Source organism: Salvelinus alpinus, chromosome 33 (genome assembly GCF_045679555.1).
Source record: "Salvelinus alpinus chromosome 33, SLU_Salpinus.1, whole genome shotgun sequence".
Taxonomy (NCBI): Eukaryota; Metazoa; Chordata; class Actinopteri; order Salmoniformes; family Salmonidae; genus Salvelinus; species Salvelinus alpinus.
This window is the reverse complement of record NC_092118.1, coordinates 3,215,048-3,233,352: the sequence shown is the minus strand read 5'-3', so window position 1 is coordinate 3,233,352 and position 18,305 is coordinate 3,215,048. Positions and strand designations below refer to the sequence as shown.

The window sequence follows — 18,305 nt, the reverse complement described above, 5'->3', positions numbered from 1 at the left end:
CAACACAACACATCACTGAGTACCGCTCTTTACATTTCCAATCATGGTTGTGGCTTCATCATGTTATGGGTATGCTTGTCATCGGCAAGAACTAGGGAGTTTTTTTGGGATCAAAATGAATGGAATACAGCTATAAGCACAAGCAAAATCCTAGAGGCAAACCTGGTTCAGTCTGTTTTCCAACAGACACTGGGAGATGTATTCACCTTTCAGCAGGACTAGGCCAAATCTACACTGGAGTTACTTATCAAGATGACATTGAATATTCACGAGTGGCCTTCAGTTTTGAATTAAATCGTTTTGAAAATCTATGGCATGACTTGAAAATGGCTGTCTAGCAATGATCAACAATTAAGATGACAGAGCTTGAGCTTGAAGAATTTTAAAATGGACAAATATTGTACAATCCAGGTGTGCAAAGCTCTTAGGGCCATGTCCCGACTATAGAATGTATGACTTTCCTACACACACCTTTCCTATGCACTTCTCACTATTTGGTGTACAGACTTTATTCATGTGCTTAATGCGCTCTTCAGGTGTGGCTACATTGCACACTCTGTATAAATGTCATTCAACCGCTGAAAACCCGCCCACTTGCTGGCCAAAATATTTTCTCATGGCGTTGTCATTCAATAGCATTTTCAGTACATTTTCAACTTAAGCCATCCCTTTAAATATGGTGCACCTTTTGATTATAATTTTGTCAACAGACTCAATAGAATGGGTTGAGAATATATTGATCAACGAAATGTCACATAGGCCTTCCTAATTAGTGTATCAGATAGGGTTGCAAAATTCAAGTACCTTTCACAGAATTCCCAGGTTTTACAGAAATCCTGGTTGGAATATGGCTGAAATCAGGAGAGAATAAAGCAGGAAATCTGGGAATCCTCCAACCGGAATGTATAGAAAATCTGGGAATTTTTGAAAAGTAACCGGAATGTTGCAACCCTAATACCAGAATTGCTTTACTGTATATATACTCACATATCACCAATGATAATGTCCTTTTCCTTTGTCCCCACAGCAAAATGCACTTACATGGCCCAAACTTTGTCAGAGGGCCAGCGCCTGCTAACAAAAAGGTGCACAGAATGCAAGGTAACAACGGCTCCATCCCTCCCTGACTAACAGCATTTGGGTTGTAACAATACCATTATTGTGATACTCAGAACTATTGTGAAGTATCGTGATACTCAGAAGTACTGTGAAGTATCACGATAGTCATGGCAAGGAAACAAAACCTGAAGCAGACTTCATTTCATGAGGAAAACGGTCCTAATGTTGGAAACAAAGAAACAAACAGCATTACGTGTCACCCAGAGTCAAATTTGTGTATATTCGAAGCTATAGCACACAAGATTTTACATAAAGCAGGTTTTCAAAGAGTTGAGTGTGCTTCGTGTTTTCCTTCTTGCCATGGAAAATCGAGTATCATATTATTGTGATACTGGTATCGTGACAAGCAAGTTGTACAACTCGGTTCTGTAGATTGATCTCTGTGTTATTTAATTATCCATCTGGCTTTATTAGTTCTCAGAGCCCAGACACAATATGTTGTCATGCCTGTACTGTGAGGATCACAATGGGTCAGATCAGCTTGGCAATGATTGACAATAACCAGTCCTTCTCTCACCCACAGAAGAGGGGACCAGGGAATCTTGCTGGTTTGACAGTTCACACCCTGTTGTAAATCACAGGAGAAGGCGGGCTCTTTCTCCGCCTTTAGTATCAACCAAAGGAATTGCTTTGTTTCAGTCTTTCCCCGCAGAAACTCTAACACGGTCAAATGTGGATAGTGGAACAATATTTCTAACAGAAGAATGTGGGGAATGGTCAGTGGGGAGCTATAGAAAACAAATGTAATATTGCTTTTAATTTTGTGATGTCATTAACTTCTCTAGGGTATGTGGGATGGTAGCGTCCCACCTCGTCAACAGCCAGTGAAACTGCAGGGCGCCAAATTCAAAACAACAGAAATCCCATAATTTAAATTCCTCAAACATACAAGTATTTTACACCATTTTAAAGATACACCTGTTGTAAATCCAGCCAAAGTGTCCGATTTCAAAGAGGTTTTACGACGAAAGCACACCAAACGATTATGTTAGGTATGAGCCAAGTCACAGAAAAAGACAGCCATTTTTCCAACCAAAGAGAGCAGTAACAAAAAGCAGAAAGAGAGATAAAATTAATCACTAACCTTTGATGATCTTCATCAGATGACACTCATAGGACTTCATGTTACACAATACATGTATGTTTTGTTCGGTAAAGTTCATATTTATATCATAAAATCTGAGTTTAGGCGGGACGCTACTGTCTCACTTGGCAAAAAGCCTGAGAAAATGCAGAGCGCCAAATTAAAATTAATTACTATGAAAATTACTATAAAATCAAACTTTCATTAAATCACACATGAAAGATACCAAATTAAAGCTACACTGGTTGTGAATCCAGCCAACATGTCAGAATTCAAATAGGCTTTTCGGCGAATGCATACGATGCTATTATCTGAGCATAGCACCATTGTAAACAAAGAGAGATCAGCATATTTCAACCCTGCAGGTGCGACACAAAACGCAGAAATAAAAATATAATTCATGCCTTACCTTTGACGATTTTCTGTTGTTGGCACTCCAATATGTCCCATAAACATCACAAATGGTCCTTTTGTTCGATTAACTCCGTTGATATATATCCAAAATGTCCATTTATTTGGCGCGTTTTATCCAGAAAAACACCGCTTCCAAATTGCTCAAACGTGACTACAAAATATCTCAAAGGTTACCTGTAAACTTTGCCAAAAAATGTCTAACTACTTTTGTAATACAACTTTAGGTATTTTTTTAAACGTTAATAATCGATAAAATCGAAGACGGGATGATCTGTGTTCAATACAGGATTAAAACCAACTAAAGCCAGTGTTCTGCTAACGCGCTTCTATCTAACAGGACACTTAATGTGAATCTGAATGGTTTGTCCTCGGGTTTTCGCCAGCTAAATAATTTCTGTTATACTCACAGACATGATTCAAACAGTTTTAGAAACTTCAGAGTGTTTTCTATCCAAATCTACTAACAATATGCATATCTTATCTTCTGGGGATGAGTAGCTGGCAGTTGAATTTGGGTATGCTTTTCATCCAATTGTGAAAATGCTGCCCCCTACCCTAGAGAAGTTAACTGTATGGACGAAATACTGTTCTTCGGAAAGTATATCCCCTTTATCTGTCAAGTTCCCATCCAATACATTGTGCATATAATATGAAAAATTATGAATGCATTTCAGTTAAGATAGGAATGTGATTTTAGGAGGTATAAGAGAATCTATCTCTTGTAAACTGTGCATAAGTAAGTAGCCATGCCCCGAGTGAGGTTGCAGTGACTGTCAGATGGACGGCACCGTCCCCTTCGGCCAGAGTGCATAAAAAGCCTTGGTAACGAAATAAAAATTTGACCAGGAAACATGAGGTGGTAGCTCCACACCTTAACACGAGGTGAAGAAATATATTTTTATTTTAGACCAGAGAGACGGCGAGCTGCAGCTCATGTCCATAGTGGTCTGAATCCTGAACCCTGAGTAATCAACACGAGGAGGAAGAGGGGACAAACTCCCCTCCCAGTCAACCGGTACAGCTGATTAGCTGTCCTGAGTAAAATATCTCGAACTCTTCAAAACATCCTTCTACCCTTGTCAAATCACCGTAGTATTTTACTCTCATCACCAATGGGAACTGTCGACATGGCTGGCTATCTTCCAGAGTGAACAACAGTAGAAGACGGGAAAGGTGAGACCCCTTTCAGACAATCAGAGCCATACAGCTTGCCGCTGAAAGGCCACAATCTTCTTAAGGAGTGCTGGCTCCATCCGAACAAAGGCAATCACACGTAAATACATTCATGATTTCTTATTCCAAACGGGCGGCGGTTCGTGTGCAAACTATATGATTAATGCTACTGTGAGAATAGTTCTGAAATGTCTCGACGATAAGTGTACCTTTTTCTCTCTCTCTCCCCCCTCTCCATCTATGTTGTAACAAGCCGTCATATTTTGTCAGTCCGCTCGGGACCTTTGTCTAATGCAAAGGATGTAAGTTTATTCTGTGTTATTTTTTATTTAACTAGTAAATAAATAATTAAAGCAATTTGTGTAGAACTGAATCATGAGCAAGGCTGGGGTTTATGCAGATGAATGGGGTTACGACTGTTCAGAATTATGATATGATTAATAAGATGACTGTTAATCGATGAAATAGATATATACCTATTAGAGTTTAATTTGGGAGACGGTAAATCTTTAAACAACCTCTTCCATGGTGCCACAAATTCCTAATGAGTTAGTTGTTACATGATTAATCTAATCGGGTAACAATTAAACACAGTTAGTGGATTTAATAAATACGTCAGATTAATGAATGTAAAGTCACGACAATGTTCAATCTTTCTTTTTTACTTTCTCTTCCATGGGTGAGATACGAGGGCATTTGAGAGTAATGTATGAACATACAAACAAAGGGCTGTTTGAGGGGTAAATCTAAGGAGCAGGACTGTGTTCCAATACGATCCCTCTACAGGACCCTATGAGGCGTGGTCAAAAGTAATATATTATTGGGAATAGATTGCAATTTGGGTCGCAGGTTAAATTTAAGGAGCAGGCAGCACAAGGGACTGTATTGCAGTGCAGTAGACTATACTTAAAGTCATTATTCCACTGAGGGAAAAGAGTACTCTCTTCTCTATGTGCTGCCATTTATCTTAAAAGGCATTTTTCAGAGATAAAATGTGTGTTTTACTTTTGTCGTTGGTTACAATGAGACTAGCCAGCCGGAGAGGAAAAAGGTTTTAAGGCCCCCTTTAGACTGTAAAGTGGTAATCTGTGCTGTGCAGCTAGCTTTCCTTCAGACAGTGATTACAGTCTCCATCATCTGTCACCATGGTTGTTAAAGTTGAGAACTAGCCAGTTCAATAATATACAGTACCAGTCAAAAGTTTGGACACACTACTCATTCAAGGGTTTTTCTTTTTTGTTAAACTATTTTCTACATTGTAGAATAATCAAAACATCAAACTATGAAATAACACATATGGAATCATGTAGTAACCACAAAAAAGTGTTAAACAAATCAAAATATATATTTATGTTTTCAAATCTTCAAAGTAGCCACCCTTTGCCTTGATGACAGCTTTGCACACTATTGGCATTCTCTCAACCAGCTTCACGAGGAATGCTTTTCCAAAAGCCTTGAAGGAGTTCCCAACTATGCTGAGCATCCCAAACCATCTCAATTGGTTTGAGGCCAGGTGATTGTGGAGGCCAGGTCATCTGATGCAGCACTCCATCTCTCCCCTTCTTGGTAAAATAGCCCTAACACAGCCTGGAGGTGTGTTTTGGGTCATTTTCCTGTTGAAAAACAAATGATAGTTTCACTAAGCGCAAACCAGATTGGATGCCGTATCGCTTCAGAATGCTGTGGTAGCCATGCTGGGTAAGTGTTAACAGCAAAGCACCCCCACACCATCATACCTCCTCCTCCATGCTTCACGTTGGAAACCACACATGCAGAGATCATCCGTTCACCTACTCCGCGTCTCACAAAGACATGGCGGTTGGAACCACAAATCTCAAATTTTGACTTTTTAGACAAAAATACACATTTCCAATGGTCTAATATCCGTTACTCGAGTTTCTTGGCCCAAGCAGTGGTTTCTTTGAAGCAATTCGACCATGAAGGCCTTATTCACGCAGTCTCCTCTGAGCAGTTGATGTTCAGATGTGTCTGTTACTTGAACTCTGTGAAGCATTTATTTGGGCTGCAATCTGAGGTGCAGTTAACACTAATGAACTTATCCTCTGCAGCAGAGGTAACTCTGGGTCTTCCTGTCCTGTGGCGGTCCTCATGAGAGCCAGTTTCATTATAGTGCTTGATGGTTTTTGCGTCTGCACTTGAAGAAACTTTCAAAGTTCTTAAAATTTTCCGAATTTACTGACCCTCATGTCTAAAGTAATGATAGACTGTCCTTTCTCTTTACTTATTTGAGCTGTTCTTGACATAATCTGGAATTGGTCTTTTACCAAATAGGGCTATCTTCTGTGTACCATCCCTACCTTGTCACAACACAACTGATTGGCTCAAACACATTCCACATATTAACTTTTAACAAGAAACACCATGTTAATTGATTTGCATTCAAGTTGACTACCTCATGAAGCTGGATGAGAGAATGCTTTGATTGTGCAAAGCTGAAGAATATAAAATATAAATTATATTTTGATTTGTTTAACTCTTTTTTGGTTACTACATGATTCCATATGTGTTATTTCATAGTTTTGATGTCTTCACTATTATTCTACAATGTTGAAAATAGTAAAAATAAAGAAAAACCCTGGAAAGAGTAGGTGTGTCCAGCTTTTGACTGGTACTCTAGGTGTATACACTTCCCTTCCTCAAATTACAGCAAACAGAGAGCTTAAAGGGGACATTTGGACATTACATTTAGAAATTTGCCCTTCTCACTCCTCTTTATGTTTAGCTATTAGTCGTGTAAGTTAGCTGGAGGTTGTAGTGGCTGTTTAACCTTATACTGCATTGGGCTAAATCAGGGTTCCACAGAGTGTTTCTTGGTAGTCTTAAACAAATCTAATTTGAAACAAAAGTATACACCTCACACACATGGTTATGGGCTTAAAAGAGGAGACACCTGTACCATGTCAAATATAGAGTTGAAATGTATTACAGTTTGTGTTTGCATCTCATTATTACACTTTATATACATCGCAGAAGACTGAAATATATCAAAACCGTTTGACATAGAAACACTGGATTTTCGGCAGCTTTCAACTTTGTGGCATCAGTTTGGGCAAGGCCCTTTCCTGTTTCAGCATGACAATGCCCCCGTGCACAATGTGAGGTCCATACAGAAATGGTTTGTCGAGATCGGTGTGGAATAACTTGACTGGCATGCACAGAGCTCTGACCTCAACCCCATTGAACACTTTTGGGATGAATTAGAACGCAGACTGCGAGCCAGGCCTAATCGCCCAACATCAGTGCCCGCATCATGTAACTCAGTCAAGCAGTAAAATCAGAACAGCACGGAGTTGTCACGCCTGCTCCCGCTCTCCCTCCCTGGCGTGCGAAGGCGCTAGGCTCCCCAGCATTACGCACTCCTGCCACCATCAGTACGCACACCTGCCTTTCCCCATCAAGCACATCAGCGATTACTGGACTCACCTGGACTCAGTTACCTCTGTCATTACCTTCGCAATATCTGTCTGTTCCCCGCTCTATTCCCTGCTGCAGCATTAGTTGTCGTTTTGTACCCATGTGCTGACGCTGTTCTTCACCTGGTCTTTGTGTCTGTGTCCTGATTAAATGTTGACTCCCCGTACCTGCTTCTCATCTCCTGCGTCGTTCCTTACAGGAGTGTGAAGAGACACACACACACAGGCACACACATTGCATTCTCAAACATGCTAACTCACACACTACATACACATACATTTTAATATTGTTTTTCTGCTGTATTATTGATTTTGTGTTGTAGGTACGTCATAGTATGTTGTGTTATGTATTGTTCTATTGTATATAGTTCTGATTGGAACACAGAAAGAGTAGCTGCTGCTGCTGGGATCCGGAATAAATAAAATATTATACATAGTGCACTACTTTTCACCAGGGGCCATATGGTTATGGTCAAAAGTAGTGCACTATGTAGGGAATATGGTGCCATTTTGGGAAACAAACCCAGGTGGTGTAGCACCTGGAAGGGTTTGACTTTGAAGTAACTTTGAAATAGAGAGGTGTCTAAGGGGTCTGAGTCAATGCGTCACACCTTGAGAGGCACACAGGGACCATGGAAGAGCGGAAACTGAGACAGGTTGACGAATGTAACTGTGCGCATGGCTATTCATTTCAAAAGTCCATGGGAGGATGAGGAAGACGGATTCATAGAGAGGAGAGCCTGAGTTCTATCCCTTTCTTTGTGAATCTGTGTACATCCCTGTCTCTATGCAGGTTTACATTCATGTTGTGGGTAATGTGCCTATATTCTGTAGTAGTGTGTTTCTCTTTCTGCAGATGTCGAGGATCAGTCTAAAATATAATTACCCTTCTGCTACAAGGATGCAAGCACACTAATTTAGTCAAACAACCAACTAACATACAGTATAACATTGTACATTTAATATTAAACAATTAGCATTGCACACTTAACCCTTCCTGGTCATATTCAAAAAGGGTCCGTGTTTATCTTTTGCGTTTGTGCTTTGCTATATGCTACGAAAGTCAATCGTTTGTTGACATCGTGTCATTATTGGAATCAACCTATCTCTAACATGCTAATTCGAATCTAATGTTAATTGCCCCTGAGGGGTTAAATAAAGTTGTATTGATTTGAGTTGCTTGAACGTGTGTGTTTGGGTTGTGTTTGCAGAACGGGCTGATGGTGAGAGTGACAGAGAACTGTCCGGAGCTCAACTGCACCCTCAAGGAACAGATCCTACCTGACAACAGGTGCTGCAATGTCTGCAAAGGTTGGTCCTTCACCTTTAAAGTCGCTTGCTACTGTTTCAGCCCTCAGTCCCTCTCGCCTTGCAGTATCTCATTGGCCGAGCTATCATCTTCTGCTACCCAACATTTAATGAGACTGAATCGTTCCTCATTGCCGTCTATCATTGGTCCCACCCTTACAACCCGTAAGGGAGCACGGAGAAGCTAACAGAGCCAATCCCGGCCTGCTGCTTGTTTGAGTGGAGCCAATGTGTGTGTCCCAAATTACTCCATTTTCCCCGTATAGTGCACTTATACTGTATAGTGCATAACGTTTTATCAGGGCCCATAGGCTCTGGTTAAAAGTAGTGCACTATGTAGGGAAGAAGGTATTTTAAATGGCTCTATTTGCCTCTTTACGTCCTGCATGAATGTTTCATCCGTTGTTGGCTTGAGTTCAGAGCAGAATGTTCCTACTGTTTTAGACTGGCTCTCGCCATGCCAATTTGCATAATTTCGAACATTTTGGAAGCGAAAGGATATATTAGCTAAATATCCATAGATCATTTTGTAAATAGATTGAATACACAGAAACAGTTAGAGGCAGGCAACTGTGAAATTATGTGAATAATTGGAGATGAATATGGTCAGTTTCAACTGAACAAATGCACATTTGTTAAACCAAGCCTTATCGATTGGTCTATGTATTTGGCCATTCAGATAAACATCAGTGCAGTGCAGAGGAGCGGAGTCTTTTCCTTTTCAGAACATCTTCCACTCATAACCTGCCATTATCTCCTTATGGGTTGAATGAGGCCTGTTATATTGGATCTTACCCACTAGTCATTAAGTCAGCATTTTCTACCTTTTCCATTGCACTGAATGGAAAGATTTATAAAGCCCTCGGAAAAGGGATTGGGGGATGTGTGAGTGCACACTGTAGGCCTGCAAGTGCATTTCCTTTTCTCTCTCCCTCATGGCGTCAGCCAAACTTCCACCTCTCAAGTTCTGATTCTTTGTAGATGTAAGCCCTCTTCTGAGAAAGAGGAGGGAGAGAAAGAGAGAATATGACAGAGAAAGAAAGAGAGAGGGAGAGAGAGAGAAATATCAGAGAGAGTATATGCAGAGCGAGGGAGAGAGATTACAGAGAAGGAAAGACAGAGGGATAAAGAAAGAAAAACATGTCAGAGAGAGAGAGAGAGAGAGACATTTTTGACTTTTTGTCTTTCTTTAATGATACATCCTCATTTCATTAAAACCTCACCACCCACCCCCCTTTAAAAAACAAATATCCCCTGTGCTGCTCACTCACCTTGCCCTCTACCCCACGATACAAAACGACATCACACATCCCAATAACCAAAACCTCACCACTTCTTCAACCGTGTATCCAACCCATCTTCCCCAGCCATCTGCCTCCCCGACACACCATATCTCCTGAAACATCTCCCCACTTTTTTATCATTTTATAGAACTCAAATTCCATCCTAAGGCGCACAGAGACCATCCCATTAAATAACCATCCCTGTTATCCCCCCACCTTTGACCCTCTTCCTCCTTGTTAGCCAAATAGCCAAGTTTGCCTGAGCAAACAGAAAAGCAACCACACACATTTGCCTTTTCCTTATTCGAATACCTGTACCAATTATAAACATCCCGACTGTAAACTCCACCCCCAACCTCTCACACAGACATTCCAACAGAGACATCAATGGCATTAACTTGGCAGAAAACATACGATGCACAGTTTCACTCGTGATACAGAAGGACACCCCTGTCTGACTCCCGGGTCAACCCGTGCCATGAGTTATTAGTGGCCAGGGCTCCATGTAGAACCCTTCACTGGAGGTCCCCTGACCTCTTTTTTACTGGGAGTTTGTAGAGCCCCCTAAATCTAAAACACACCATACTCTCCGCCCCACATGTCCCCTGTCACTGATGTACCTTCACTCCTGTTAGGCTCCTAATGTTCCTCACCTTAATGCAAAGGTTGTAGAGGGCTTTACCTCCCACCCCCTCAAACTCCCCCAGGCTTGGAGTGTTAAAGTCTACAGTTCCAGTCCCTGCCTACCACCAGCGTCTCCTCAGGCGCTACCTTTGAGAGTTCCTGTCTAAGACACCCAAACAGACGCCCCCTCTCTCTCCCTGTGTTAGGTGCTTACAAACGTACAAAGGACAAACACCTTGTTGTTAATTTCTGCTTTACCACAAGCAGTCTACCCCTACACACCTTCTTCGAGGAGCAAATTTTTACGGCCAGACCCGGTGCAAAAAGGACTGCCACCCCTGCACTAACATTTGTTCCATGGCTCGGCACACTTGACCCTTTTCACCAGAGCCCCGAATCGACTTCCTTCACCACATCACTATGTGTCTCCTGCAGAAACAACACCTGTGCTTTTTTTGTTTTACATATTCACCCAACAGACTCCTCTCAGGGTGAGAGGATACCATGCCCCTCATTTTTCATAGCGTGTTGTACTGATCTTACAAACTTTCCCAGATCGCAAAAGAAACTTCAAGATGAACCTTTTTCCCTTTAGTCTCATTCAGGAACCTTGACAGTTTCCTCACTGTGTACTTTGACCATTCTGTGTGACATGATGTAAGCTTTAGACCCATTGAGGAGGAGTCTGAAAAGAAAGCCTCCTCATCATCCTCTGCCTCAGACTCACCTTCCTCCTCCTCATCTCCATCTCCCATTCTGACCAGCTGCACTTTCTCTCTGGTCAGGGCCTCCCACCAGCAGTGCCTTTCCTTAGTGCCTTTGACCACACCAGCCTCTCCCCTCCCACCTCCTTTTTTCTCCTCCTTTTTCCTCTTCCGCTTGACACTCCTCCATCGCCCCTAGTCGCTTGCCCTTCCCCATTATACTCTCCTCATCCACTAGCATATCCTGATTAGGCCCAGCCTCATCTACACCACCATCCATGACATGACTAGACCAGTCTCAGCTACACCATCATCCATAACATGACTAGACCCAGTCTCAGCTACATCACCATCCATAGTATGACTAGACCCAGCCTCATCCACACCACCATCTCTAGCCTGACTAGGCCCAGCCTCAGCTGCCTGCGCCTCATGGCCCCCTGCACATTGACCTCGATTTCCCCCACCGGTTTATGTGGCACGCAAAGCTCTTATGCCCCAAATCCCTACACTCAAAGCACCGTAGACTATCTGTGCTGGCAAACGCAGCGTAGAGCACCTCCCAATGCCTCACTTTAAAATGCACATTTAACTGTTGCTCATTGTTATTCAGAAACATGAACACTTGCCTCCGGAATGAAGCAACATGCTTCTTAATGGCATCTGCCTGAAAACCTGCCGACAGTACATGAAAACCGCTAGCAAACCGACTCATCTTTTTCCGGATTTTATCATCTGTAATAAACGGAGGCAGATTCGCAACTACCACCCTAGTCGAAGGAGTCGAAAGTGGATAAATCGGCACCAAAACATCCCGTTCAAAAACCAGGAACCTAAAACTCTGTCTTCTTCCTCCATAACTTTGAAAAAAACTGTGGGTACCGCTAAACTAAAAGTGTGTTAACCTCTACTTCATCACCATCCCTGATCCGGGAGCATCCTCATCAGTAAAAAGCTGACTAGCATAGCCTAGCATAGCGCCACAAGTAAATACTAGCATATAAATATCATGAAATCACAAGTCCAATACAGCAAATGAAAGATACACATCTTGTGAATCCAGTCATCATTTCCAATTTTTAAAATGTTTTACAGCGAAAACACTATGTATTTCTATTAGCTAACCACAATAGCAAAAGACTCAACCTCATATTTTCACCATTTTTTTACCGCATAGGTAGCTATCACAAAACCGACCAAATAGAGATATCATTAGTCACTAACCAAGAAACAACTTCATCAGATGACAGTCTTATAACATGTTATACAATAAATCTATGTTTTGTTCGAAAATGTGCATATTTGAGGTATAAAATCATAGTTTTACATTGCAGCTACAATCACACATAGCACCGAAGCAGCCAGAATAATTACAGAGAGCAACGTGAAATACTTAAATACTCATCATAAAACATTTATGAAAAATACATGGTGTACAGCAAATGAAAGATAAACATCTTGTGAATCCAGCCAATATTTCAGATTTTTTAAGTGTTTTACAACGAAAACACAAAATAGCATTATATTAGCTTACCACAATAGTCAAACATACAACCGCATTTATTCACCGCATAGATAGCATTCGCAAAAACCAGCAAAAGATATAAAATGAATCACTAACCTTGACCAACTTCATCAGATGACAGTCTTATAACATCATGTTACACAATACACTTATGTTTTGTTCGAAAATTTGCATATTTTGAGCTGCAAACCGTGGTTATACGTTGTGAATATGTAGCATCGATTCACCAAATTATCCGGAGATATTTTGGACAGTCACCTAATCTGACCAAAGAACTCATCATAAACTTTACTAAAAAATACATGTTGGACAGCAAATGAAAGATACACTAGTTCTTAATGCAATCGCCGTGTTAGATTTTTAAAAATAACTTTACCATAACAAACAGCTTATGTTATAGCGAGACAGCGCCCGCAAAAAGGAAGGAAAATAGGACTAAACATTTTCCACAGAAATACGAAATAACATCATAAATGGTTCTTACTTTTGCTGAGCTTCCATCAGAATCTTGTACAAGGAGTCCTTTGTCCAGAATAAATCGTTGTTTGGTTTTAGAATGTCCTCTTCTCCTGTCGAATTAGCAACCTTAGCTAGCCAAGTGGCGCGAAGATGTCCATCTTCACCTAACGCAGAGAACGGAAAACTCCAAAACTCCCGATAAACTTTGAATAATCGGATAAAACTATATTGAAAAAACATACTTTAAGATGATATTATCACATGTATCAAATAAAATCAAAGCCGGAGATATTAGCCGTCTATACCGAACGCTTTTCAGAAGCCAATGCTGATGTCCTTCCCGCGCCTTGGTAGACAAAGGAAATAGTGGTCACGTCATTCCAAGAGCTCTTGTTCGACCTCAGATCAAGCTAGACACCCCATTTCACCTCCCAATGCCTGTTGACATCTAGTGGAAGGCGTATGAAGTGCATGTATATCCATAGATTTCAAGCAATTGAATAAGAAGGCCCTGGAACAGAGCCTCCATTTCAGATTTTTCACTTCCTATCAGGAAGTTTGCTGCAAAATGAGTTCTGTTTTACTCACAGATATAATTCAAACGGTTTTAGAAACTTGAGAGTGTTTTCTATCCAATAGTAATAATAATATGCATATTGTACGATCTAGAATAGAGTACGAGGCAGTTTAATTTGGGCACGATTTTTTACAAAGTGGAAACAGCGCCCCCATATTGACAAGAAGTTCCCTCCACCATAGAAAATAAAAATGTAGAGAAAATACCAAGGAAAGAATCAAGAGATTAAAGTAAGGACAGAGCCCTCCACACGGCCTCTCAACTACAAAAACCTCCCAGCGAGGGAGCGAGGGAGAGAGGCTATTGGATCCTGAAGCACTGTGGTTTAGAGGGGGGTTTCACAGAGAGTGGGACTGGCACTAGTCATTACTGGGAATGAAAGGGATAGATGGGTCCAGATCGAGAGAGGAAAAAACTGACTTATCTACTGTACGGCTCATTTTCTACCCCACTGTCAGCACCCTGTGTGATCTCAGTCAAATCCAGACTGTTGAGTCAGAACTTTGTCCCCCTCTCTCCCAGGCTACGACTTCTGTGCAGAGGGACTCATTTGTGGGGAGAATTCGGAGTGTAAAAACCGGAATACCAGAGCCGAGTGTGAGTGCAAGAGCGGCTTTGCCTCCATCCACGGGGACTCAACATACTGTGAAGGTAGGCGGGTATATATCTGGATGGGTATATAACGGGTAGACTTAGAGCTTGTTTTGTGTGTGTAGATGTTGTATTTCTTTATTGCAAAGAGGACTAGGAGTAGAGTGAAGTTGCCCCTACATGCTGATCTTGGGCCAGTTTAGCATTTTACCCCGCTATTGTTAATGTTAGGATTGGAGTAGGGGAAGCTCATCCTAGATCTGTACCTAGATTCCTGAATTATAGGGAATGATATGATCTCTATGGTTGAGTGGATATGTGGATCTGTGAGATGCCTGGCCCATTCCATACAGTAGATGCCTGAAACATAGCTTGGATCATGAGAGTTTCAACTACCTCTGGGTTTAGCAGGACAATTCAGAAGCAAAATGTATTTGTTCAGTATTTCTATTTATTTCAATTTATTAGGGATCACCATTAGCTCTTCCTGGGGTCCAAACACATTAAAACACTTACAATACATATACAAGAAAATATAAAACAGTACATCATATAACATTATTACTCCACTATATATCTACAATACAAAATGTATAATACCACCATACAAAAATATTAAAATATGTGTGTGTAGAGTGTGTGTGCTAGCGCTTGTGTGCGTGTGTCTGTACCTTTGTTTGTGTTTCTTCACAGTCCCTTCTGTTCCATGAGGTTTATTCTTACCTGTTTTTTCAAATCTGATTCTACTGCTTTCATCAGTTACGTACCTGAGGTGTAATAGAGTTCCATGTAGTCATGGCTCTATGTCTGTGCACCTCCATTAGTCTGTTCTGGACTTGGGGATTTTGAAGAGACCTCTGGTGTTATGTCTTGTGGGGTATGCGTGGCTGTGTACTAGTACTTTTAACAGACAGCTCAGTACATTCAGCTTGTTACAAAAACATACAACACTTCTTAGAAAAACAAGAAGTGATTAAGTCAATCGCCCTTCCACTTTGAGACATGAGAGATTGACATGCATGTCATTAATGTTAGCTCCCCGTGTACTTTTAAAGGCCAGCTGTGCTGCCCTGCTCAGAGCCAATTGTAATTTTCCTAGTCCCTCTTTGTGGCACCTGACCACACTACTGAACAGTAGTCCAGATGTGACAAAACAAGGGCCTGTAGGACCTGCCTTGTTGATAGTGTTGTTAAGAAGGCAGATCAGCGCTTTATTATAGATAGACTTCTCCCCATCTTAGCTACTGGTGTATCAATATGTTATTAAGATGACAGTTTACAGTCCAGGGTTACTCCAAGCAGTTTAGTCAACTCAACATGCTCAATTTCCACGTGATAAATTACAATATTTAGTTGAGGTTTAGGGTTTAGTGAATGATTTGTCCCAAATACAATGCTTTTTATTTTATTCCTTGCCATCCATTCTGAAAAACTGCAGTTCTTTGTTAAGTTTTGCAGTCGTTTTGGTAACAGCTGACGTGTATCGTGTTGAGTCATTCGCATACATACACACACTGGCTTAGTTGAAAAAGTAAGGGGCCTAAACCGCTACCCTGGGGATTTCCTGATTCTACCTGGATTATGTTGTCAATTTGTTTACTGTAAAATAGCATTGAATCTGGTCAAACACCATTTCTTTCAACAGTTTACTAAGGTTTTGTAACATCCAGTTTGTCAAACCCCGGTACCATGTCATTGTTGATAGACAACAACAACAAATTCACGTCTTCTATACTTGCCTGCTACTGCCTGCTACTCAGGCCCACATGCTAGGATATGCATATAATTAGTAGATTCGGATAGAAAACACTCTGAAGTTTCTAAAACTGTTTGAATGATGTCTGTGAGTATAACAGAACTCATATGGCAGGCAAAAACCTGAGAAAACATCCAACCAGGAAGTGGGAAATCTGAGGTTTGTAGGTTTGCCTATCCAATATACAGTGTCTATGGGGTCATATTGCACTTCCTAATGCTTCCACTAGATGTCAACAGTGTTTAGAACCTTGTTTGATGCTTCTACTGTGAAGGATGAGGGAATAAGAGCTGATTGAGTCAGGTGTCTGGCAGAGTGCCATGAGCTCACTCAGGCGCGCCCCTGTGAGAGTTAGCTGCGTTCCATCGCAGTTCTACAGACAAAGGAATTCTACGGTTGAAACAATATTGAAGATTTATGTTAAAAACATCCTAAAGATTGTTTCTATACATCGTTTGACATGTTTCTACGAACTGTAATGGAATATTTGGACTTTTTGTCTGGACTACGTGTGCCTGCGCGTCGTGAATTTGGATTTTTGAACTAAACGCGCGAACAAAAAGGAGGTATGTGGCCAAAAATTATGGAAGTTATCGAACAAAACACATTTCTTTGTGGAACTGGGATTCCTGGGAGTGCATTCTGATGAAGATCATCAAAGGTAAGTGAATATTTATAATGCTATTTCTGACTTCTGTTGACTCCACAACATGGCGGGTATGGCTTGTTTTTGTGTCTGAGCGCCGTACTCATATGGTGTGCTTTTTCCGTAAAGTAAAAAAAAAATCTGACACAGCGGTTGCATTAAGGAGAAGTTTATCTAAAATTCCATGTATAATACTTGTATCTTTTATCAATGTTTATTATGAGTATTTCTGTAAATTGATGTGGCTCTCTGCAAAATCACCGGATGTTTTGGAGGCAAAACATTTCTGAACATAACGCGCCAATGTAAACTAAATTTTTTGGATATAAATATGAACTTTATGAAAAAAAACATACATGTATTGTGTAACATGAAGTACTATGAGTGTCATCTGATGAAGATCATCAAAGGTTAGTGATTAATTTTATCTCTATTTCTGCTTTTTGTGACTCCTCTCTTTGGCTGGAAAAATGGCTGTGTTTTTCTGTGACTAGGTACTGACATAGCATAATCAGTTGGTGTGTTTTCGTCATAAAGCCTTTTTGAAATCGAACACTGTGGTGGGATTAACAACAAGTTTATCTTTAAAATGGTGTAAAATACTTGTATGTTTGAGGAATTTTAATTATGAGATTTCTGTTGTTTGAATTTGGTGCCCTGCACTTTCACTGGCTGTTGTCAAGTCGATCACGTTAATGGGATCTCAGCCATAAGAAGTTGTAAAGTAGTTGGCAATATCAGTGGGTTTTGTGATGAATGAGCCATCTGATTTGATGATAGAGCCGAGTTTGCCTTTTTGACAAAAATGGACTTTAAGGTGCTCTAAAGCTTTTTACTATCATTCTTTATATAATTTTATTTGTGTTTCATATTATAGTGTATTTTTATTTAGTTTAGTCACGTGGTTTCTCAATTTGCAATACGTTTGACAATCGGTTGTGCTGCCAGACTTATTTGCCATACCTTTTGCCTCATCCCTCTCAACCATACACTTTTTTCAATTCCTCAACAATCCCAAGGGGATTCAAAAGTTTTCACAGTCATTTTCTTAATGGGCGCATGCTTATTAGTAACTGGAATAAGCAATTTTATAAATGATTCAAGTGCAGCATCTTGTTGCTCCTCATTACACACCACAGACCAGCAAAATGTAATATGATTTACATAATCAACATAAGATTCGACACAACTTCTTGTATGACCTCTTATACACTATATTAGGCCCAAACTTTGGAACTTTGGTTTTCCTAGATATGGCTACTATAATATGATGACTACATCCGATGGATTTGGATACTGCCCCAAAGCGAATTTCTGCAGCATTAGTAAAGATGTGATCAATACATGTTGATGATTAAATTCCTGTGGTGTTTGTTACTACCCTGGTAGGTTGACTGATAACCTGAACCAGGTTGCAAGCACTTGATACAGTTTGAAGTTTTTTTGGAGTGGGCAGCTTGACGAAAGCCAGTCAATATTTAAATCACCCAGAAAATATACTGTACCTCTCTGTTGATATCACACACATTATCAAGCATTTCACACATGTTGTCCATATACTGAGTGGTTGCTCAACCAAAAGTTTTGAGATTAGAGGTTTAGTATGAT

At 40.6% G+C, this 18,305-nt stretch overlaps 1 protein-coding gene across 2 annotated transcripts in view; it reads left to right on the top strand.

Annotated features, from left to right (window-relative positions):
* The window catches only part of LOC139563269 (protein kinase C-binding protein NELL1-like), a 498,410-nt gene that overhangs the window by 238,795 nt on the left and 241,310 nt on the right, over positions 1 to 18,305 (top strand). For both annotated transcript variants that reach the window (XM_071381775.1, XM_071381774.1), the window contains exons 10-12: positions 1,028 to 1,101; positions 8,436 to 8,535; positions 14,227 to 14,355. In XM_071381775.1, the coding sequence (XP_071237876.1) occupies positions 1,028 to 1,101; positions 8,436 to 8,535; positions 14,227 to 14,355 (303 nt within the window). The remainder of the gene's footprint in view (positions 1 to 1,027; positions 1,102 to 8,435; positions 8,536 to 14,226; positions 14,356 to 18,305) is intronic.